Source organism: Rhinichthys klamathensis, unplaced genomic scaffold (genome assembly GCF_029890125.1).
Source record: "Rhinichthys klamathensis goyatoka isolate OS25496 unplaced genomic scaffold, OSU_Roscu_1.1 h1tg000133l_1, whole genome shotgun sequence".
In the NCBI taxonomy this organism is placed as follows: domain Eukaryota; kingdom Metazoa; phylum Chordata; class Actinopteri; order Cypriniformes; family Leuciscidae; genus Rhinichthys; species Rhinichthys klamathensis.
The window spans coordinates 2,529,679-2,554,196 of NW_026606668.1; the positions used below are offsets into that span (position 1 = coordinate 2,529,679).

At 37.2% G+C, this 24,518-nt stretch overlaps 1 protein-coding gene across 5 annotated transcripts in view; it reads right to left on the reverse strand.

Annotated features, from left to right (window-relative positions):
* The window catches only part of tbc1d1 (TBC1 (tre-2/USP6, BUB2, cdc16) domain family, member 1), a 65,415-nt gene that overhangs the window by 35,578 nt on the left and 5,319 nt on the right, over nucleotides 1-24,518 (reverse strand). For 3 of the 5 annotated variants that reach the window (XM_056256826.1, XM_056256825.1, XM_056256824.1), the window contains exons 3-7: nucleotides 13,251-13,547; nucleotides 12,539-12,733; nucleotides 5,198-5,287; nucleotides 4,440-4,544; nucleotides 276-408 (exon numbers count right to left, since the gene is read on the reverse strand). In XM_056256826.1, the coding sequence (XP_056112801.1) occupies nucleotides 276-408; nucleotides 4,440-4,544; nucleotides 5,198-5,287; nucleotides 12,539-12,733; nucleotides 13,251-13,547 (820 nt within the window). Of the gene's footprint in view, nucleotides 1-275; nucleotides 409-4,439; nucleotides 4,545-5,197; nucleotides 5,288-12,538; nucleotides 12,734-13,250; nucleotides 13,548-19,430; nucleotides 19,633-23,366; nucleotides 23,523-24,518 lie in introns of those variants that run through there. The other 2 variants (XM_056256827.1, XM_056256828.1) reach the window with 2 other exon arrangements.

The following is a 24,518-nucleotide window of genomic DNA, read 5'->3' on the forward strand; positions in this document are numbered from 1 at the left end:
AACATTTAAAAAATCTTATCAACCCCAAACCTTTGAACAATAGTGTGTTTTCAATATATGGAAAAAAGAAATGGAGACATTCTTTCAAAATATCTCTTTTTATGATCCAAGGGGGAAAAAAAGAAGTGCTGGTAGAATTTTACTGTTTGGATGAACTATCCCTTTCATCACCCTAGGTGGAAAACATGAAGAGATACAAAAAGAAAGAGAAATGGGCTGATACGCCGATAAAACATGATAGACTTGAGTGATATGACGAAAAGTAGACATCTCACCCTCTATTCTGTCACACAGTTTGTGCAGCTGCTGCAGGGGACAGCTGTCACACTGCTGACTCTGGGTCCTACTGTTCTGTTGAAGGGCAGCCACAGAGAACGCCTGCTTCAAAGTTAACATGATCTCATCCACCTGAACATGAAAGAGTGACATTCACACAGAGCAGCTCTGAGCATCTAACTTGACCGTTTGGAAACAGTTTAAAAAACAATACCTGCATCCTGTGGAAATATTCTGACTATTTATAGTTATAAATCTCATGAAGGAATTGACATTTGCAACATGTCATTTCCATTTGGCTGTAAATTAGCATTGTTCTCTGTGCTATAACACTAACATAACACTATAATAGGAATATTATAGTATTATAATACTATAATACACATAACACTAACATAATAATAGGAATACATTCTATTTGTAACGCACTTTATATTAAAGCAAAATCCCAAAGTGCAACAATTTAAAAACAACCAACCAAAATTAAAAATCAACCAAAAGCCATTCTAAAAAGGTTAGTTTTAAGGCCGCATTTAAAAGCATCCACAGCGGCTGGGAAGAAAGCCCAATCTCCCATAGTACGGAGCTTGGTCCTGGGGGGTTTCAGAAGATATGCTGAAACAGAACAGAGGACACGTGTAGATGTTTGTGGGATGAGGAGTTCCTTAAGGTAAGGGGGTGGGGGGGGGGGGGCTCACCATAAATACATAATAACATAAATAAATAAATACATAAATAAATACATAAATACATAAATAAAAAGTAAAAATACCTACTTATGGGGGGGCTCACCATAAATGCACTGGTGTGTGAGGAGGGACACCTTGTACTCAATCCTGAGTGAGACAGGAAGCCAGTGAAGTGATTTGAGGATGGGGGTGATATGGTCGTATTTGAGCACCCTCATCAGGATCCTAGCAGTGCTGTTCTGAATCTACTGCAGCTTCTTAAGGCTTTTGTCAGGGATCCCGATGAGGAGCGCATTGCAGTAGTCCAGTCTAGAGGAGACAAAGGACGACCTTTTCCGCAAATGCAAGAGTAAGTGTAAGTTTGGTGGAATAAGGAGGTCTTACTCAGATGTACATCAAAGTTCAGATGAGAATCCATTTTAACACCCAGGTTGGTGACTGTTAAAAAGTGAGATGTTAAAAGTAGAATATCCTGGCCAGGGAAATTACTGCTGGTAATGTGAGATGTCCGGACCTAATGTGGGGTACTGACTAGAATAGCTTCTGTCTTTGAGCATATAATTTTGCTTCCTCCACGCCTTTATCTCCTCCAGGCAGGTGGTCACAGTGGATGATGGAGCGGAGGGGGTTGAATTTGTCCTGAGATAGAGTTGAGTGTCATCAGCATAGCAGTGAAATTAAATTCCATGCCGGCTGATGACACTGCCGAGGGGGAGCATATAGAGGATGAACAGGGTGGGGCCGAACACCGAGCGACACCACAGGTAACGTTGTGTGTCAAGGATTTAGCCTCTCCCAAGGCAACATGCTCAGTTCTCCCAGTAAGGTAGGATGAAAATCAGTTCTAAACAGAGTTAGATAGACCGATAGTGGAGTGTAGACGATGGAGGAGAAAGTTATGATCCACAGTGTCAAATGCTGCAGTCAAGTCCAGAAGGATGGGAAGAGATGGGGAGCCAGCGTCTGCTGTCATCAGCAGGTCTTTTCTGACCAGAGCTGTTTCCGTGCTGTGGCCAAAACGGACACCAGACTGGAATATCTCAAACAAATTGTTTTGTTTTAAATGGACCTGAAGCTGTGCAGCAACTCATTTTTCCAGTACTTTGGAAATGAAAGGAAGGTTGGAGATGGGCCTGTAGTTGGCAAAAACGTCTAGGTCTAAGGTGGGTTTTTTGAGAAGTGGTCTGATGACAGCAGTTTTCAGTGTAGCTGGAACATGGCCAGTCTGGAGGGAGAGGTTGATGACCTTAGAAATCATGGGACTTATGACACAGAGGTTAGATTTGACCAAGGCTGTGGGAAAAGGGTCCAGGGCACAGGTGGACCGTTTCATCTTTCTGATGAGGTCCTCAACCTCTCGTTGTGAGATGTCAGAAAAACAACAGAATGGTTGGAAGGTCCAAGGATGTGGATCAACAGTCGGGACAGGTAAGGCAGAGGAGCACGAAAGGAGAGAGCGAATGGTGTCTACTTTTTGTCTGAAAAAAGTGATACAATTATTGCACCTCTCTTCTGTGGGCTTCTGAATAAAAGGTTTGCGGTTTAAGGATGCAATTTATAGTGGAGAAAAGTTGTTTGGAATTTCCATGGTTATTATTGATGATATTAGAGTAGAACTGTGATCGTGCATCTCTCAAGGACTTTGCATAGGCCTTCTGATGTTCTCTATAAGCTTGTCTAAGACTCAAGGACACGCCCAGCTGTAGCCCATCTTCCGCAGTTCACAGGTGTAAGGGACTGAGCGCGAGAAGGTGACAGTTCTAGTTCTGACAGGGGTGTGGAGATCTAGAAGACTGCTCAGAGATCAATTGTAGAAGTCAACCGACTCAGTGACTGAAGAGCAATCAGCAGCGGAGAGATGCTGGAGGTCTATGGTCAAGGTGTCAAGGTTAATGTTTTTCAGGTCCCTTTAGCAGATTCGACGATTGTTTTTGGTGTGAAGAAAGGGGGAGTGGCAGTTGTGGTCAGACACACCCAGATCATACACAGGAAAGTTGCAAATGGGGGTGGAGTTTGAAATTACCTGGTCAAGAGTATGCCCCCTGGAATGTGTGGGGACATCAACATGTTGTAGGAGGTTAAGACAGTCAGCTGCAAAATGACAAGAGGGGGTGTCTACATGAATATTATAATCTCAAATTATTATAATGTTGGCTGAAGTGGTGCACAGTGTTGTGAGAAAATCATGCATCTCTGAAATAAAAACTGAGTATGGTTTGGGGGGCCGGTAGATAAGAAGTATTGTCATGCGAAAAGGGGGTTTACATTTAAATGCAAGGCATTCAAATGAGGACAGTGTAGGCAGAGAGAGGGGGGACAGCTCGAATTTCTGCTGGTGTATTACAGCTAAGCTGCCACCATGACCAGTACTGCAAGCTTTCTCAAGATAGCTATAATCAGGGGGACAGGCTTCATTTAATGCTGAATAAACACCTGGCTGGTGCCATGTTTCTGTTAAGCACATAAGGTCTAATCCCTCGTCTATGATGTGATCTTGTATAAAAGATGATTTATTTGTGAGGGATTGTGTATAAAATAGTTCTAAGCGTTGATGAGATAGTGAATCCATTTAAAGGCCATAATACACTGGATTCCACTCCACGTTTTCTGTCCTGCTTGGTGTGCAGAGATCTTGCGATGTTTCCCGTGCTGTCCAGCAGAGCGTGCAGAGATCTCGCGGTGTTTCCCGTGTTACTAACACCGAGAACTGGGGTTAAGAGAACAGTGTCTCACCGACACTGCTCTGATGACGCGGCAGACGTGCAACAGTGGTCCAGATGGATGGAATGGCTGAAGCAGAGCGGCCAGGCTGATGGTAAATAAACTTTCCACGGGAACTTCTGTGGATATATCGCGGTCGGCTCAGAAGTCCATGTTCTTTAATGGCAGCAATGGTGCGGTTGTTAAGATTCAGCAGCTGCGAGATGGAATACTTGAGCTTCATGCCGGTAGCCAAAAGGTTTAGCCTGGAGCTAGCCGTTGGCCAAACATAGATGGAAAGTTATCAGGCACAGCTAGAAAATGGTCCATAACATAGCAGTGAGGTGCATGAGTCATGGAGGACTAGCTGGAAGCAGCTGACAGAGGAAGCGGTCCTAGGCTCAAGGCCAAACTGCATCAGGACAGCTGAGTGGCTGCCCCAGGAATATGCCTCGCAGTAGCAGCACTGAACGACAGGGAAGTCCAGGTAAAGTCCAACGGAAGATAACCAACAATCAGCCGATGTTAGAAAGATAGCGATAGGCGAGTAGACAGCCTTCAATTTAAAAACAATCCGTGCAAAATAATCTCCAACATACTTATAGTTTCCTTCTGATGTTTCATAGCACTTTGTATTTTCAACCTCACTTGACTGAAAAAGACCATTATCAAATATCCTAATTATTCTGTCCTCTCTAAAGGAACTATTCTGAATACGTTCATCAGATGGAAACAATGTTTTCATCCCGCCATCTATTCATCCATGATTCTCACCAGAGCTTCGTTAGCACACTGGAAAACATAGCAAACAAACTGGCAGCCTCCGCATTCCACCGACTCCCTGCATATGAAGCCAAAGTGGTCCACGTGACGAATACCCTAAAAAAAGAAAAAGAAATTCATGAGGGGGAAAAAGAGCCAAGGAGCCACATGTAAAGGGTCACCTAGACAACTACACTACCGTTCAAAGATTTGGGGTCAGTAAGATTTTTTTTATGTTGTTGAAAGAACTGCATTTATTTGATCAAAAATACAATAACAGTAATATTGTAAAATATTATTAAAATTAAAATTTCTGTTTCCTAATATATTTTCAAATGTAATTATTCCTGTGATGGCAAATCTGAATTTTCAGCCATTTCTTGTCAAATGATCCTTTAGAAATCATTCTAATATGCTGATTTGCTGGTCAATAAACATTTCTTATTTATTATCAATTACTTCAATGACTGACCCCAAAATAAGTATATAAATACTTTTAACAATACTTGTATACTTGTCAAATACTTGTTTAGATACTATGATGCAGCATATGGATAATAATATTTAGAAAACAGGTTTAGACAAGTGCAAAGACAAAGGGATGATTTCTTTACAGCTATGTTAATTACACTAGGAATTCAGCTTGCTTGAGGTCTTGCTCAATCATGCCGATTGTTGATCAGATCTCTATTTAACTAAAAGTCATTATGTAGGCATAAGATAATTAACTGGCCACAACAACAGCTTAGCATCAACATGATGAAACAGACCTGAGAACAGAAGGAAATCTCTTTGAAGCTCTTCTCTATGGCCACTTTCTTAGTGTCGGGACTTACAAGAAAGATCTGAGAGCGCCCAATCTGCAACAGACAGACATACATTAATAAATTAATGTGTATGTGTAGATAAAAATGATGGAGAGTGAAAATCTCCTTTCAAAGAGTAAATATATGCATGTGCGCTCAAAGCCGTTAATGATAGCTCTTCCTGGGATGCTGACCAAATGATGTCAGAGCTGAGGCTTTTTTACAGAGTAAACAACATGTTTGAAATTCAAATCAGTGTGTGTGTGTGTGTGTTTTGGGTTTCACCAGATAACCATGCACATATTTTCTCTGTGAGACAAGATCTCTGTGCAACCACTATATTATTTGACCCGCCTCCAGTTTTCCTCTGTAGTGTAACAGATGAGATCATAACTTCATAGTTTTAGATACAGCAAGCATTTATTCATCCAGGATATTGAATGAGATGAGAGAGAACGTTGTGTTGTTGCTTATTTTCTCTGTTCACCCTTTTAAGTTTATTTTGCTATAATGAATGGCTGGCTACACATTAAAATACAATAATACTTTAGGTACTGTTCTAATTAAAATACCATTTACTGAATCAAAATTCATTGCCATATGAACATCAAGTCAGCAAGTGCCGTATGTTCATTCAGACGAAACTTTTTTATTTAGAACTGAAATCATTTGTTCATAAAACACTTGTCACACTGTATGTTTGCTTTCTGCGTGCAGCCAGGAAACTTGTGTTGTCTTTGTGACGAGAGAGACTGGGTCCTTTATAATAATACATCCAATTCAGACTCCAAACTCACAACTCGGCTAAAATATCATTTATTTTGCAGCACAGCCACTGAATAAAGTACAGGAAACACTGCTTTGATTTATGGGCAAATGCTATCCTGTTACCATAGATAGGATCACTGACTTCACAACTTTAGAGAGCATTAAAAACATAAGTGCACACTTCTTCCCCTGTGGATGATAAAAATATTAGATGTGACTTCCTTATCAAGAAAAGAACAAACAAATAAAACTGGAACAGAATGACCACAATGTAATTTCATAACACCGGGGCTGCTGCTGCAGGCAATTCAGTATTTTTTTTTTAACTTGCTTACTTTGTTAAGTTAGCAAGTTAAAAAACTTGTTTTTTAACTTGCTCTCATTGTTGCCATGTAATTTCCTGCTGAGGAGCTGACAGCTTCCAGTCAGAGAAACAGGAAGTGCTGATCGGATCTTGCAGTGTGCATCTTTTAACAATATATTACTCAGCACAATCCCCATTTTAACTCTGTGTGCCTTTGAAACAATCGACAACAATATAAAAGGGTGCAACCCCAGTGAATCGCCATATAAATACAAACCTGTTCATGTGCACTAATCAAACTACATCAAACAAATCATGAATTAATTGGTCTAACAGTCATTGCAAAGTGCTCTGGTGAGCTTAAAATTGCTTTTATATTCACAGAAAAAAGTTCACAAAAAAATTCACATTCATAAGTACTTGATAACCTTAGCATTTCTACATCTGATGGTAAAACTATTGAAAGGGAACCATCTTACAAGTACTTGGGCATTTGGATAGACGATAAACTTTTTGCTAATTGCCTATATTGCTAATCTAATCAGGAAACTCAAATTTTACTTTTAATACCAAAAAGAAACTTGTAGAAACTGTGATTGACTATGGTGACATATTATACATGCATGCAGCCTCCTCCATCCTGGGCTGGGCATGGAATAATTAGCAAAAATATCTAAAACTAGACAAATTTGTCTATTGGTGAATTTAAAGGCATCATAAAAAGAATTTAGGGATAATGGAGGCTTGTGATTGTTTTTGTTGAGAGGATACATGTTCTAATATTTCTGTTCTATTGTGTACTTGTATTTAAAAATGTTGTCTTATTGTCTGGCTGATACCTTGGCCAGGTCTCTCTTGTAAAATAGATTTTAATCTCAATGAGACTTCCTGTTAAAATAAAGGTAAATAAATAAATACAATTTATTTGATTTAATTGTGGTAAAAGTAAAAAATCAGTAGGCTGCGGTAGGCTAAATTATTTACGACAGCGGTAATGGACAATTCCGCTTCCAACCTGTAGGGCGACCGCAGAGGAAACGTTACTTGGTGTTGCTTTAAGACAAACCATGTGCACCATTGCTGACTGAGTATTTTCTCATCAAAACTGCAGTGAACCAAAGACAGTCTCAAAAACGCGGTGTGAAATCAATGCTGTTTCTTACGTCACAAACTACCTTGAACCAATCATGTCAATGTGCAGGCGGGCATTAGCATCATTAACTATTCTGTGAAGCAGGGGAGTCTCAAGAGAAGCCAGCTATCTTTGTATATTTTTCTGCTGGTATGAAGTATTGCGGGTGCATTATGTATATGATGTATATTACGATGTTATGATGAACTATAGGCCTTTCTCCACTGACGTTCTATGATGTTCAAAGTGTTTCTAGGCTGATTTTTTAGAAGGCAGACTGAGATGGCAAACGGGAACAAAATCAAATCATATTAATTACAGTTATGTGTCCACCGTGGCAAAGAGTAATACCATTGTGCAGCATTTACTACAGTAACTTGAGTAACTTGAGCGAGTGGATCTCTGAGCTGGTGTGAGTGAGTGGAGGCGGGGATAATTAGCATATTCATGCATCTGCTTATACTAAATGAAGCAAGGGTGTAGAGTTACATTCAAGCTACTTTAAGGCACGAAGAAATTTTTTTCACAGTATGTCATTTGTAAATATGTAAAATATGTAATTTTCTGCTAATGTAGAATGTTTTCTAATGTAAAAGTTCTGCTACCCGACACGAGCCCGGCGGGTTTTTCAAGGTTTTGTGGTGTATGTTTTATAAATAGCTTCGGGTTCTGAACTAAACAAAAACTATAGATTTGCGAGGTGTCTGCCGTGTTGTGACCGGAAGACTACGCGAGAACAAGAGCACATGCGTAAAATAGTTTTAAAGAAAAAAAACTGTGCGCAAACTTTGTTTTGAAGTTTGAGTTCCAGAGGAATGAATGTTCACCCAGAAAAGTGTCAAAATGGGTAAGCATGTGCTTTTTCTCTTTTGCTTCGGAGTTAAATGATAATGGGTTAAATGATCTCGGGTACGGATCGGGTTCGGGCTACAGTTTAAAGCCGGTGGAAACCTCTACTCTATTTTATATCCATTTTAAACACTACAGTTCAATAGTTTGGGGTCAGTATGATTTTTCTTACTTTTATTCAGTAAGGATGCATCAAATTGTTCAAAAGTGACAGTAAAGACATTTATAATATTACAAAACATTTCTATTTCATAGGAATACATTATATTTTAAAATATATATATATATATATAAACCATTATTTTAATTAGTTATAATAGTTAACAATATTATTGTTTTTATTTGTGAAGAAATAAAATGCAGCCTTTGTGGAGCATAAGACTTCTTTCAAATAACATCAAAAAATCTTTTTTTAAAAATTGTGAAATGTTTTTTTTTTATTTCTTTTGAAAAGTGTACTACATTTCATTAAAACATATGCCAATTGGTTTGATATTTTGTGATGTAATGCAATGACAACCATACATTTTTAAGTGTGATTTATGTGTCCAAATACTTTCAGGCCACTGCAGGAGTACAGATTAGTGTGAATCGAAGCAGTGGTGATTTTAGCAGAGACTTGTTTAATGAGAATATATATGTGCTTCAGGCTTCAACATGTGCTTCAGGCTACAACACTGACATACCATTTCACACTCTACTTAGGGGAGAGGAACATGGAATTCAAATTAGAGACAGAGACAGACAGAGAGGGAAAATGAGAATGAGAGAGGAAGAGACAGAGGAATTGCCTCATAGTGTGACTCAAAAATGACCATAAAAGAGCCACATACAGATACACACCTGCACAATTGACCATGCATGCACACAGGCTTAAGGCATGCTTACCTCTCACACACTTGCAAGCATCCCAATTACCACAAGCCATGTTAAAAACACCACAGAACACACACTTCAAAATGTTTAATTGTGTGCCGTATCTCTACAGAGAAATAGTAAGACGAAGAGAGCTGCTTTGAAAGCCTTTAGCAGATGTCCAAACAGGTTTCTACATGGCTTTAGAGATAATGTTGAGTAATGTTTATGTGTTATACATGTCCATGTAACATATCAATGAAATATTTGGGAGAATCATTATATAATCATGGATTGCAAGTTTCTCATGAAAAAAGATAGCATTTCAACTAAAATCCGATTTGTGGATTATGTTAGGAAAGCAGATTTTATGTGAAAAGGTCAATGTGAAATGGATCTAGATGTGATTCACATAAGAACAAACAAAAGGGCCTGGGCTAAACAAAGGCATAAAAGCTGTTGTTCTTTGTGACCCTGTGAATGCTTAGTAACCTCAGTGAAGGACTGTGTATTAGTGGTCGACAGTAGGGCTGTAATCTCCCAGTCGACTAGTCAATTTATTGGTCGATACGTTCAGGCTCTACCAAAATTCTGATTGGTCGATTTTTTGCCGTGTTAATTTCATCAGGTGGAAAGCACTAATTGCTAATGGGGGTGTTTTCAGAGCACCCCCCTTGTTTTCACTTTTTTGGATTAGCCCAACCCAATGCCATACTTTATGTAGGCATACACATTTACAGGGGTTAAAGTGAAAAAAATTCCTGAGCCTGAACTTTTTTTTGGGGGGGGGGGGGGGATTGGCAGACGGACTTATCTTCAATGGCACCATTTATTAAGTATTAAAGCTGTATCTTAATGCCATCTTTTTATGAATGAAAGCCAGTATCACTAAATTATAGCTACTGATGTCTCGATGAAAATGATTTTCCCCCAAAATTTAAACATTAGGCTTCAAAAAATATAAAAAACCTTTAATTTAAGTGAACTTAAGACGATCCTCATTAAACCCATAATAAATGTCATTTACCTGTACCGTACAGAAACTGAATAAGGTTATAAAACAGTCTGCACTGCATAAATTATAAATGAAATATAGATTAATCCTTATCAAAGCTACAAGCGTTCTTTAGTCAAGAGCAGTTAGTAATTTTCTCTGTTCCCTTTGTTCTTTAGGTTAACTTTACTGACATACATAATTAATGGCTCCTGTCACTTTAAGATCTGTCGCTGCTGACAGGATCTCATGCATCTCATTCTCTCACTACTATTTACTTCCATTTAAGATTTTATTTAACGCATTTAAGACTGTTCTTGTGAGGTTACTCGACAAAACTGACATTTTGGCATAAATGTGTGTGTTATTGTTCGTTCAAGCGTGAAAGAGAACTCGATACTGGCGCGCGCCTTTCTGTGCGCCGTGTGTGTGTGCGCGCGTGTGTCAGGAGGACATTCACTGACAGCGCGTTCTCTTTTGTCTTGTCGCGCATGAGTGGTTTAAAGCATTTGCGTGAACAAGAACATGGTCATATAGCCCTAGATAAAGGATGACAGAAAGAACGGATGCTGCGTTTTTGCGTTAAATATTTTAACAGTTAAAGCTGGACAAAAATGAATCGCATGCGAAAATAATCATTTTTTCCTCACGGCCGCACGCCGGAGATCCGTCACGGTGCCGGAATACTTTAAGCCCTGCATTTAGGAACAGATATTGGGTTCTGCCCAAAGTCAAGCAACATAAAAGTAACGTAAAAGTAACAAGTAACGTAATAAGTTACTTTCCAGATGGGGTAACTAAGTAAAGTAATGGATTACTTTTTTTAAGAAGTAACGAGTAACACTACTTTTTAAAAGTAACTTCCCCAACATGGATTATAACATATGACAAAAACAATTGTCTAAATTATGTCGCATATTCCTCAACGGTTCTTGTGCTGATATCATTAGTTGTACTTTTTTTTTTAAATCATAGGCTATAATATTGCACAGTTGCACGTGATGCAACGCTGTCAGAGCCGACAGACTCAAGTGTCATTTCAGTGCAAAATAATTAGGTCAAAAACAATTTAATATACTGCAAATAGCCTACTAGTTTTTATGTTTATTTATAATTCATTTAGGCGGACAAGGCTACCAAGTACTTCGCAGCTAATTAATCTAACGTTTTTTTTCACAAATAGAGAAATTGTTTGAAAAATATGAATAAAAAGTAAGCACTGTAACCAACACGGCACTCAGTAATCTGGTACGTTTGTGCGCACTGGGAATCATATTTTTTCAAATATAGACGCTAATTTTACATACAGCACACAGTGAAAATGACATATGAAAGTGGGCAACTGAATATAGCGCGTCGATCGAGCGTCTCCAGTGAAGCTGAAGTCTTCTCCTGTCCGCATTCAATTCATACAGACCGACTGTCATGCACAGAGAACATGTTCATGCAGGCTACAAATGCACACTTCAGAATATCTGACAGCTGGATTCAACTACTTCTGCAAGGTTTGTGAAATAACATGTTTATTAGATATTCAAAGATTTGTTTAAATTATATAAATGCGTATTTGCTGAATGCTGACGGTAAACTACTAATGTGTATTGCCAACTAACCCATAAGCAACACATCCCAATATATGTTGAGACAACACTTAGCTTTTTCATTAAATTAACTCTAAAAACGGAACGTGAGCAAAAAAGTGAGAGAGGCGCATGCATTTAATTCAGATATCTCGCACCTGGATGTCGACCCCTGATTTAAACTAAAGTATCAGTACAAAAAGAATCATTATATTATATGGGTGCAACAGTACACAGAAGTCACGGTTTGGTACATAACTCGGTTTTGGAGTCGCGGTTCGATACGAGTTCGGTACAACAGGAAAAAGCAACAAATCCCCAATGCTAGGTTTCTTTTCATTTATTTTGAGCAGACAGTATTGCAAATTAGTCTGTTCCACCTAGCAGCATTTAGTCCCACCTGAAGTAGTTGACTAAATTGTTTGCATGTCTTTATTTATTCTTCTTATACTTTATACTTATATAATGGATATCCATTTGATTGTAAATATACATACAGATAACCGGAGTAGCCAAAGCGAGGTGAGTGACATTATCAAAAACGCTGCTGTTCCATTTGCAGAATCACAGAACTTGCGTACTCCCGTCCTCGTCAGTTTGTACTCCTAAGCTGAACTTGGCAAGTCCGAACCTCCAAGGACGCAAGTCCAAACTTTGCGTACTTGGTATTGAGAAACGCCCTTATTTTGGGTTGGTGCAAATATCGTCTCTTCTTCTGCTGCTCTTTTTACTGTTGTGGCGGTTAGCAAACATCGACACATTCCTACCTCTGCTTCTGATGTTTATATTTGCATGTGTGAGGGAGTGTGTGTGTGGCACTCACTGTGAACAGCATGGTTCTGTTCTCCTGTAGGCTGGTGGGTTGGACCCCGGTGGCTCCATCTGCTGCTCGTCGCTGGAGCTCCGGTGATAGGCCATTCTCATCCAACCCTTGCAGAAACGGAAAACTCTGATCTCTTTTGAAAAATAGAGGTCGTTTTCCACCTCCATCTGCTCCCTCGTTTGTTCCATTGACCACCTGGAAGTGAAACAATTATCAGTTAAGGACAAAACGTACTTAAAAAATATTTGAAATTTTAGGATGGTCACGAAAATGGTGCTATGAAAATAGATATAATATAAATATTAAAAGTAGACGTTTAATATTATATAATAAATATAAAATATGATATTGCTTTAAATAATATAATATAATATAATATAATATAATATAATATAATATAATATAATATAATATAATATAATATAATATAATGACTAGAAAAGTAAGTCCATAAAGTGTGGGGAGGGATGTTTTATTTAATTATATAGTTTTGATTGAAAAATGATAAGATTCTAACATATGGAAAACAATAATATTAACAAAAAAGAAGAAAAAAAGGATATTTATGAGCTTATGCTAAATCACATTCACATAACAAAAGGATTTTCTACATCAGTAAAAACCCCTGGTGCAGAAAGTTTAATCTAGTATTATAACCACAATCTAGTATTGTGTTCGGAATAAAAAAATTGTAAAAAAAATTGAGTGTAACCTGATTGAGCGAGAACGCCCGCCTGATGCCTGCTGCAAGTGAGCCTGTGACGCTGACACGTCCAAACTTCTCAATACACTCATCTATCAGCGCGGGTGGTGCTTTCTTGTGGGCCACCACCACTCGCCCACAGAACAACACCTCAAACTTCTTAGAAAAGGCTGTTGCTGCATCGGCCGTCATTGCCGTGGAGCAGGAGGCATCTGGCTGATCGTTGCTGGGTAGAGGTGAGGTAGTGTCTTCTTGTCGGGCAGAACTTTTGCCGGCCTGTCTGAGAGTGCTGATGATCTCTGGAACCTGGAGGACAGACGTGAAAGAGAAAAAGAATGAGGTCAAGTAAACAGTGTAAACTAGTCACTCTGACCAATATGCATCACAAAAGTTTTCAGTTACCAGTGCAACTGTATTCTCTACTCTCAGTCAGCCTCAGCCATACTCTAAAAAAAAGGGCTGGCATTGGCATCAACGGTTCCATGAATCATCCACTGAATCTTTTCCATTGCACATCATTACAATCGTGGAGGGAATATGATTTCATTAGCTTTCAGTTACATTACCATAATAAAATTGAGTCTAAATGTCACTCCAGAAGCAGAGGGTTCAGAACTACTGTATGAACCTCAATATCTGTGATAATGTGACAGACACTTAAGCACACCTGCCCGAAACCACGTCTTGCAAAACATTAGCCTACCACTTTTAGTTTAAAAACATATTGAGAAACATGACAGATAGACTCACACTTCATTTCCTCACAATATTCATAGTAGCTAGGACTATTATAAAGATAATACTTTGTTATATTACAAGAACTGTGCTATCTCTTAGAAGTCTTACATGGTGTATTTTTGCATTGTGAATTACTATAGTTTTCTCTGTTATGAATATGAGATTATTTAGAGAATAATTAAAATGCTCATGTGAAGTGTCAAAGAATACGGTGATCCAAAAAAATTAACAATGTACAATAATTAACTACATTTTGATGATATGGCTTGGGTCCATGATCCCTCAGTTGTTTTTCCTGCTTTATCAGATTGAAAATGATAGAATTTGATACATCTTCACCACAAAAGACACACAATTTCATGTATCATTTCTGTCCATAAGACAAATGGTTGGACTAGTTGTTTATGTATGCATAAAAGTAACAAAGCTACACATTTAAATTCCTTTGCAGAAAGGCTATTCCGCACTAACAAAGCAATACCACTCTATAACTATTTCCTGTGATACTAATCTAAAAAGAGTGAAACTACTGGAGAATTTACCACTAACCCAGAAAATTCTCCACGGTGGGCATTTTCAAAAAAGGACTGTAGAAAAATCCTTTTTTAATAGGGCGAAAAAATAGAGGGATCTATTCAATTGCAAAGGCTGAGCCTTCTGTTATTCTCAGCAAGCAGAGGTTGAGTTAATGTAAGTCAGGTGTACTTATGCATGTTAACTTTGATAACATGTTTACACTGTATTTATCCCATCATGCTCATGTACTTATATTTATCAAGACAAATCATGGTATTAAAAACATGCTATTTCAGATCTAATTCAATGAATGACTACAGCAAAAATGGTCACCTCTCTGTAAAGGGCAAAAAGAGTGTGTCTGCTGCTTCAGACAGCTGCAGAATTTAGCTACAGTTTATTTTTCTGATAATCAAATCTTAATTCACTGGTATGCAGAACTAAGTTAAAGTCTATTTCAGCAACATCCATAGAAAAAAAACAAAAAGTCAAACAGGCTGGCCCAGTAGAAAACAGTGAACATTGGGAAAATACCTCAGGCTATAGTACAAGCTCAATTTGGAGTTGTTTCATAAGCACTGAATGGGACAGGCATGTGACCAGAAATTCAATGTAGTTCCAACACAATCTAGTGATTCTTGTATTGTCATTCAATAACTAAGAAAATATAATATTGCCACCACTTTGGATAGTCTTTCATGGGCAATAAACATTATTAAAGGGTCAAAAACAGTGTACTACGTAGTAGGCTTCTGGAAGGCTGACTGTATGTGCAGTGGCACCAAAACTTGGACACGTCCCAGATAAAGATGCTGTAACCGATTTTGTTGATTTTTTCACATGCTCTCTGTAAAGAGCAAAAAATAAATAAAATAAACATTTGGGGAATGGCCCACGCTTTTCTTGCATATCAGAAAACAATCAGGGGTGCGTTTCCCAAAAGCATCGATATCCATCTATGGTCACAAGTTCTGTCGTTGTCGACATTGTTCAACGAGTCAGTGTTTCCCGAAACCATAGTTTCAACGAATATTCGCAAACAGCATTGCAAAGTTGCGTGATGGAAACAACAACTATCGACCTGTGGTTGGAAGCATAGCTTATTGTTTGCTGACATTCAGTACAATTTATATCTTTCATTTTGAATAATATAAAAATTGTATTTACGTCTTTTAGTTTGTCAAGAGATCTAAATCGTCGTTTTTGAAGTGTGCATGTGCGTGCGTACATGCTCTAGTAGGCCTATGTAAGAAAAAGACTACTGAATCTGGAAATTAAAAAAATAACTGAGAAAAAATAAGAATTAGTCCTCAGCTGCCATGCCTGTAATGTTAGCAAAAAATCTGGCATTAAAGGGATAGTTCACTTTGAAATTAATTTTTGGTATGTTTTAGCTTACCTCAAGGGCATCCAAGATGTAGGTGTTTTTGTTTCCGCAGAAGTTTCAATTTTGATATTTTTAGCTCAAACCGTTCTTGTCTGTCAGTCATGTAATGCAGGTCTATGGTCACCACCTCAAAGAGCATGCACAGAGAAGTCCAAATTAAACATGATTTAATGACTCGTAAATGTAAGTACACATTGATGGCCTAAGACACGAAACGAGCGGTTTGTGTGAGAAAATGAACAGTATTTATATCGTTTTTACCTCTTGTAACGCACAGACCGAAGCGCCCGCACCCTCAGATCACTTGGACGTGGCTGTGTTTACAAGAGGTAAAAAAGATATAAATACTGTTCGTTTTCTCACACAAACCACTCGTTTCGTGTCTTAGGCCATCAATGTGTACTTACATTTACAAGTCATTAAATCATGTTTAATTTGGACTTCTCTGTGCATGCTCTTTGAGGTGGTGACCATAGACCTGCATTATATGACTGACAGACAAGAACGGTTTGACCTAAAATTATCAAAATTGAAACTACTGCGGAAACAAAGACACCTACATCTTGGATGCCCTTGAGGTAAGCTAAAACATATCAAAAATTAATTTCAAAGTGAACTATCCCTTTTAATTTGGTCTCAAGCGGATTAATAAAAAATAAGTTATTACTCTTACACCTGTGTGACATCAACCAATGTTGTTGAGCAAACAAATTTGCGACAATACGGTTTCAGGAAACAGTGGTGACTAGCTAGTTGATTTCTTCAATGAAGAATTGTACTATGGTAGTTAAGCAGTGTTGTATTGTCGTTGTATAGGAAACGTAACCCATACCAGCCATTCTCTGCCTGTAAATTATTTTTCATGCTCAGGTTTGCAAGAATCGGGTTGGTGGACATGTCGCTAACAGGGCCTTTAAAAACACACAAATGACACAGCATTAAAAAGATATCAAAGCAAGATGCATACGATCAGCAAAATTACATATTTTCAAAACTGACTAGTCTATAGGTTGTCTGAACAAGTAGTCGACTAATCAAAGCAATACGAATGCCTGAAGACAACATCTAAAGCTAGTTGGGTCATTCCTTGTCAAATCAACCAAATTTCAGAAACTTCCCTGACTAAAATTTTTTTATTTGATCATTATTGTTTTCACCGTTGGCATATAATGAAACAAAGATTGCTATAAAGTCAACAGATTTTACTAATAGACCTACAAATCTCTGTGTAAAAATAAAATAATGATGCTGGCATTTTTCTAAAGTCATTTTACACCCCTCTCATTTAGATCCAAATCTCAGGTGAAGATTGCCATTTTGACACCCCTCTACAAAATAGTGGATTACTCCTGATTACTACAGAAAAAAATATTAACTAAATCAGAAATTTGAGCCATGGACCTCTGGTTGAGTTGACACGGAATGACCCAGTTGCATTTTTGCATCAAGCAAAACATTTGTTACATTTTGAATCACAAAAACAATAGTTATTCTGTTCAAAATGAAGACACAAATTGGATACTTTCTGCTTCTCAAATGTTACAACAAATGACCTTGGGTGAAATTGGTTAAAAGTGAAATTAGTTCTCAGAAAAGCTCTTGCAACATTTGTTTGCAGATGCAACTTAGTTTGATATTTTAATTATAGTGTGCAAATATGTTTTGTAGCCACAGTGATATACACACACACAGGGAAAGAAGGTGACTAGTCAATTAGAAAAGAGAGCGTAGTTAACTAGTGTAGTTAACTGGTGTGATTATATGTGCTGGTTTAAACGTATTAAACTCTCAGTACATGTGGAGATGTTGCCCAGTCATGCGATCAGCTAAAGAACTCTTCAAAAGGCTGCTATGTGGGCAGTCCAGTACAAACCCTTTGGCTAATCAAAGCAATCGCACAGCTGAATGTTTCTAAATGAGTGCTTTTCATTAGAGCACTGGTCAGAAAGCAATCCAGTGCATGTGGTTGAATGTAGATATCAAACAAAGCATTATCTTTTTTATGTGCCTGGGTCTGATTCAGCATGTTCTAATGTGTGAGTCAAAGTGTGTGCATGTTTATGTAAAACGGTTGGGCCTGATCATCAGAATTTCAGGATGCGAGAACAGGATACTGTGATGGATACTGACTCATCATGATCAACACATTTCTCTTCATCAGATAAAGGTGTTAAAAGTCTTACTGTGAATCCAAAAGTACAATCAACCATTGTCTAATGCTATCATATCCGAAATAAGATCTTTATACCAATTTAACTTTCATACTTTTACATATTTCATATTGAAATAAAACATTCCATATAAGATAAAATCATGATTTTATCCATCAATTCATGATAATTATTTTATTTTATTTTTTCTTAGGGGGTAACATGCACCGATGAACTGTCTGTACACGATACGACTAGGAACATGTATTAAAGGGATAGTTCACCCAGAAATGAAAATTCTATCATCATTTCCTCACCCTCAAGTCGTTGATGAAAGAATTTGCATTTTGGAGTGAACTGTCCTTTTAAGTAGGTATAAATGACCACCAAGTTTGACTTCATGTTGACTTCAAACCCCATCCAAATCCAGTCTGAAACCAGAGCAGGCAGTTTAACACTTAGATCTGTCATTGCCCAATGCCCATTGAGTAAATCGGAACTTGGATTCGTAAGCTTTTACCAATTTTGACCAGTCAAAATAGCTTTTATCTGTATAATTGCATTTTATAAAGCTACAGTAATGCCTCATCTAATTTTAAGATCTGCTTTTACCTTGCTTAAAGGGTTAGTTCACCCAAAAATTGGTTTAATCTATTTAGTGCAGCGTTTAAAGGAAATAATTTGATTGGCTACCACAGTGTGAGAGTAATTTCATTGGCCATCTTTTATGAGAAGAGGATGACAAGAAGAAAACAAATGAAAGGGAATAAATTTGACCAACAACTTAATTCTCACAGATCTCACAGGCTGCAACGCTGGATTAATGGTGAAAATGACAGAACTCTAGTTAATGATGTTCTGCAATGGAAAAAGCAGAAGATCTGGTCTAATGATATTTAACAGACCTGAAAAAGGCTAGACTTTCAGTCCGCTTCAAACAAGACACTTCTTTTTGTTAACAATCTCATAAGTCAAGGTTGCAAGCGTTTGTGCCAAAGATGATGAACTTGCATATTCAAGTATCAACAAGACTTGTCTTGCATAACAGCCTGTTGCAAACAGGAATATCAGAAAATAATTGGCTGCTATCTAAAACTATGCATAAGCAGACTATAATGTCTGTTGAAAAGGCAAAAATAAGACATCTAACTAACCACACAACACAGTTCAGAACTTCAGATGCTTCAAGGGTCAAAGTTTTGCTCTCAGCCTAATCGATGAAGAAGACACCAATGGGAACCATGCTGTCAAGCATATGACCAGCAAACAGCAAAGCTTTAAAGACTCTTAAAAACAAATAAAATGATACGGATATTTACTTTACATTGGAAATGCTGTGATGATAAATGACAACAATGGACAAAATGACCTTGACACACTCACACTCATATAAGTTACCTGACTCAGCCATCTACGCAGAGAAGGCATGTCCAAACCTGATCGTCACCTTCCTGTGTTCTCCCTCATCCCTCAATCTCAGCTATATCTCTTTTCTTCACTTTCCTGCGTCCTCACCTTCACTTTTCTGTACCTTCAAATGCTAAGCGCAAGTCCCTCAAAGCTTTCTCTGTTCTCTTATGTTACTCCCTCTCTTACTGCTCCTCTGTTTTGGGACTTAAGGCAGACTCTGGCTCCGCCTCCCATGCTGATTCAGAACAATGTGGTTCAGTCAGAGCGCCGCACCATGACATCTTTCTAGGAATATCACCTTCAGAAACACAGCAAAGTTACAATCTCTCATACCCTCCTCCTCCTTTTCTCTTCTCTCTCTGGGATGGCTTCATCTCGGGTAACAGTGTTTGATTGTGTGGAGGTTTGCTTACAGCCTAAAGATACAAGCCTGCCAAAGACTGGAACTACTGGCATGTGTCCCATGGGTGAATCTCACGAAAAGGTCTAGGTCATATAAACCAAATAAAATGGGGAAAAAATATTTTAAATAATAAAATAATGACAATTAGGATTATTTTTTGTATTGTGACATACTGTAATGCATGCATCTGGATACTTGAGGGTTTTTTTTTTATTCCCATTATTCTTAATGATTCAATTCTCACTTACGGTAATACACATCTTTAGAGAAATTCAATCAAAATGAAATTTCTCTAGACATGTTAATGATGTGAACGGCACTTTTTCAAAGTTAGCCACTTTTCACATATTTCACTGTTTGATGCAGTATGACTTGTGCTTATATGCATCCCTCTCTGTCGTGAACAACCAGCCATGGTTTTCTGTGCCCAAGAACACTTAAGACAGACAAACACATGGTCTGTTCTTACTTAGTAACACACACACACACTCACTCACATAGAGGAAGTCAGGAGGGCTGGAACAGTGAGTAATCCAAAAATAAAGAGAAGTCAGTACCCTTTCAGCTTGGCATTAACACAGAAGAGCAGAAAACACCCTAACAAACAGCTCCTGTCCCGCGATGGAAGAGTGAAAGTGGCGAGCAGCTTTGGTGAAGCTCAGATCATTAAACCAGAGACTTAAACCAGTCAACAAACAGTCAACCTTTTTAACTAAATACCTAGACAGTCACACTCACAAACAGCTTAAACATCTTTACTGTTGGCATAATCATAAAAAAAATAGCTTGTCTCAGCACTTTGATAACACACCAAACCCATTAACATCTAAACAAGTGAGGGGGAGAGAGATAGACAGAACACAAGGGAGTCTGGGAAATCCCACACAGCTCCAACCCGGAGAAAAAAAACAGCTTTGACTTTGTCCAGACACACACACCTATACACACACAATGCTGGAAAACTTTGGGGAAAGAGGGACAAACAAATGTCAAAGATAATTTACTTTAACACTCTTTAAATCTGTGACATTTTACAAATATTTACATGAATGTATCTGTCATATTTACTTTGTTATAGACTTTTAAAACAACTGTGTGAAAACACAAAATGATTTCCAGCATACATTGCCCATTACTCCACAGCACACCCACTCACAAGACCACAATCTCAAAGTTCAGGTTTTTGAGGTCATTAAGTCACAGGAAAAGAAGGGAGATACTAGACAATGATGTAATCTCATCGCCACAACCACCACTCAACTAAAACAGCATAATTAGTCATATGATAATGAGATAAACTGCAAGGATGCAATGTCCGGAATCAGTTGTGCTAAATGCTATATTTATTTATAGAAAAGTTTTAAACATCATTACTGTATAATTACTACTAGAATGTACATGCATTTTTATGACCTACAAATAATTTTGTTTAATAATAATAATAATAATAATATATTTTATTTGCAAAGCACTTTTCATAGTTAAAAACAATCCCAAAGTGCTACAGAGTATAAACAAAGATAAAAACCGGGAAGAAAAATTAAAAAGTTAGCAAAAAGTAAAAAAATGTTTGCTTAAAAAAAAAAAAAGTGAATAACAACATTTAGGCTATCAAAACAATAAACAATTTAAATGACAGACTAATAGTTAATAGTTTAAAAGTTCAATTATTTCGATCAAAGTTTGATTCTTTTATGTGAATAATTGAATAAAACATTTTTTATTTTATTTTAATAAAACAAAATAAAAATAAATTAAAATAATTAGAATAGTTCCATTAAAACCAACAACCCTAGAGAGGATAAGCAGGAAAATGGTTGGATGGATGGATGGATGGATGGAGTTCCATTAAAACTTTATAGCTCAAAAAAGCTTTCCTGTAGCTCAAACAATAGAGCGTTGGTGCTTGCAATGCCAATGTCGGGTTCTATTCCCAGGGAAAGCAAGAATTGATAAGAATGTAAATGTGTTCATTAAAATGCAATGTAAGTCGCTTTGGATAAACGCGTCTGCTAAATGCATAAATGTAAATGTAAAACTTGGACTAGACTAATGATTCATTTATGAATTGATTCATGATTCCAATTCAACCATTAATATTACTGCTTTCTTATATTGCTGCATATAAATGAAAATGACACATTTTGTTGCACATTGTTGCACATTTTTTTGCAACAATGGCTGTATTTGCTCACATTTTGAAATTGTCACAAAGCTGAAAAATATAATATTTGTTGCGACTGTCCTGTATATCACCCAGCCCTTCTCCACAGCAAGAACAACACACATGCACAACACTATAGGGTTTCAAGTTCAGTGTTAAAAATTAAAAGCTTAAAAAGTATGCATACACTGACACATAGGTTAAGTAACTCTTTAAAAGAAGGAGGGAGCACCGGTCACATGAGGTGCCACCGAGTGCGGGACATGTGACAACACACCTAAAAATGAAGTGGTTCTATTTAGGCTACTACTGAAGAATTACTGGCAGCACAAAAACACAAAGGAAAACCTAATGAAACTACACTGAGCAACACACATCTAAAAAGTTAAAAGAGCCGAACAATCAAATGAACTCTACAAAAGTGAACAACACACAACATATTATGGCAGGCTGGGAGAAAAATGATAAATTATATTAATTGCCCTCTTTCATTCATGAACAAAAACAGCTTTAAAGTCCATGTAAATGATTGACATTTCCCATGCACATTCCCCATTTTGTTCTTGATGTTTCTGACACACCATCAATCTTACTCTACACAATGCCTTGAGTGTCATTAGTCTATATAGGAACAGACTGCTGCTTGAATGAAAACACTTACTGAACTGAACAAACTGCACCACCCTTTTATTCTCAACAGTAACTTTATCTCTGTTCGAGTCATTTTTCAGCATGTTTGATACAATATGTTGAATTTAGTACATTGCAAAACTGCTTTAAACCATCTCAACAAATCCCTTTCTACATAGAGATAAAGGACTATTACAGCTACTGTTACAGTTGACCTCTCAAATAACCGCCATTTACAGTGTTTGTTTACCTAGATTTAGACCATAGGCTAGTACAAATAAACTTTTTGAATATAGCCTAATACTTGAATATTACTTTATTAAAAAACTAACGTTAGCAGATAGACTGCCTGTCTCAAAACATAGTGACCTACCTACCTTGACAGCATTGTGGGCATCACTATCTTCATGAACATTTGAATCAATGTCCAGAAATGCTGTCTTGATAGGCAGCTCGGTAAGTTTTTGAAACACAGCCAAGACAACTTTACTAAGTTAATTATCTAGATGTAACGTTACTTTAATGCTTTACATAAACAACTCGTTATTCACTTTTCACGAGAGAGAAAACTGTATAATTTAATTAAATAAAAATAAAGTAAATTATGGTGCAATGGGCTAACGTTCACTAAAATCTCTCATTAGTGGCTAACCGACTAGCTAAGTATGCTAACACACATACAATTCCAACTAAACAAATTCCAAAGAAACTTTATAAAGGTACTCACTGTCTCCTGCTCGCTTTTCACATCCCTCCGCAGTAAATGAAAGATGTGAAAGCGCGCTTTCATCGCTTCAGCCATCCAGATCTCATGGAGAAAGTGAAACTAGTGGGAGTTTGTAGTGTGTGTGACCGTTTGAGCGGCGCTCAGTGGGATGTGACGGTAACATTCACATGATGTTGCGAGAAAACTACACTGAGGTAGCAGATCATATCACATCCATGGGAATACAAACGGCTTGTCAGTAAACTATCTTGTGTTCAGTGGTAAATGCTAATTTGTAAGCTTGAAAAATAATTTTCGTTTAGATCATATGGGAAGGGAGATGAAAAATTACTAGTTGCAATATAAATTGAGCATAATTTAGTTTAGTTTACACTGGGTTTAAGATTATTTATAAATATTAAAAGGTGTTGACTGAAATAATAATTGACTCTCCATGCATAAGAGATTTTCCATGTTCAGGATTTGACCACCACCTGGTGGCACTGGCAGATAGGATTTTAAAGTCACAACAGAAATAGTTCTAAATAGCCTAATAAAATACATTTCATCACAAATTATAACACCGTATAATCTGACAAACTGTATTAACATATAGCATTTTTCTCCTATTTAGTAAAATATTTTTCATCACATAGCTATTATATTATAGCTAAGCTTAATAATTTAAGTAAAAAGTTTAATTGAATATTAAATAGGCCTATACATTTTTAACCTGTCATTTGCTTTAATGACAGAAGCTAACTATCATGTTATCCAGCATAATTTGAGAATGGTTCAAAGAATCTTGTACTTCAATAATAAAAAAAACAATACTTTAGAGGATTTCGCATGCTTATTTTTTGCTTAGTGACCTAGATATAGTGACCCATTCTAAATATTTCTTCATTTTACAACATAACTTTGGTTTAAATTAAATTATTTTTAGGTTTAAAAAAAAAAAAAAAGATTCAGGCAAGAATCAGGCTTTTGGACCCCACAAGTTAAACAAATGAAGGGACTCTTTCAAATTCCCCAAATGAAATATATTCAGTGAGACATGTTGTTTTATAACATTTAATATAAATTTAGATTTTTTTTCACAACTGTAGGCTATGTCATTAGTATGTGTTCTTGTTTAACCTAAATCTGATAAAATTGATTTTTATCAAGGTG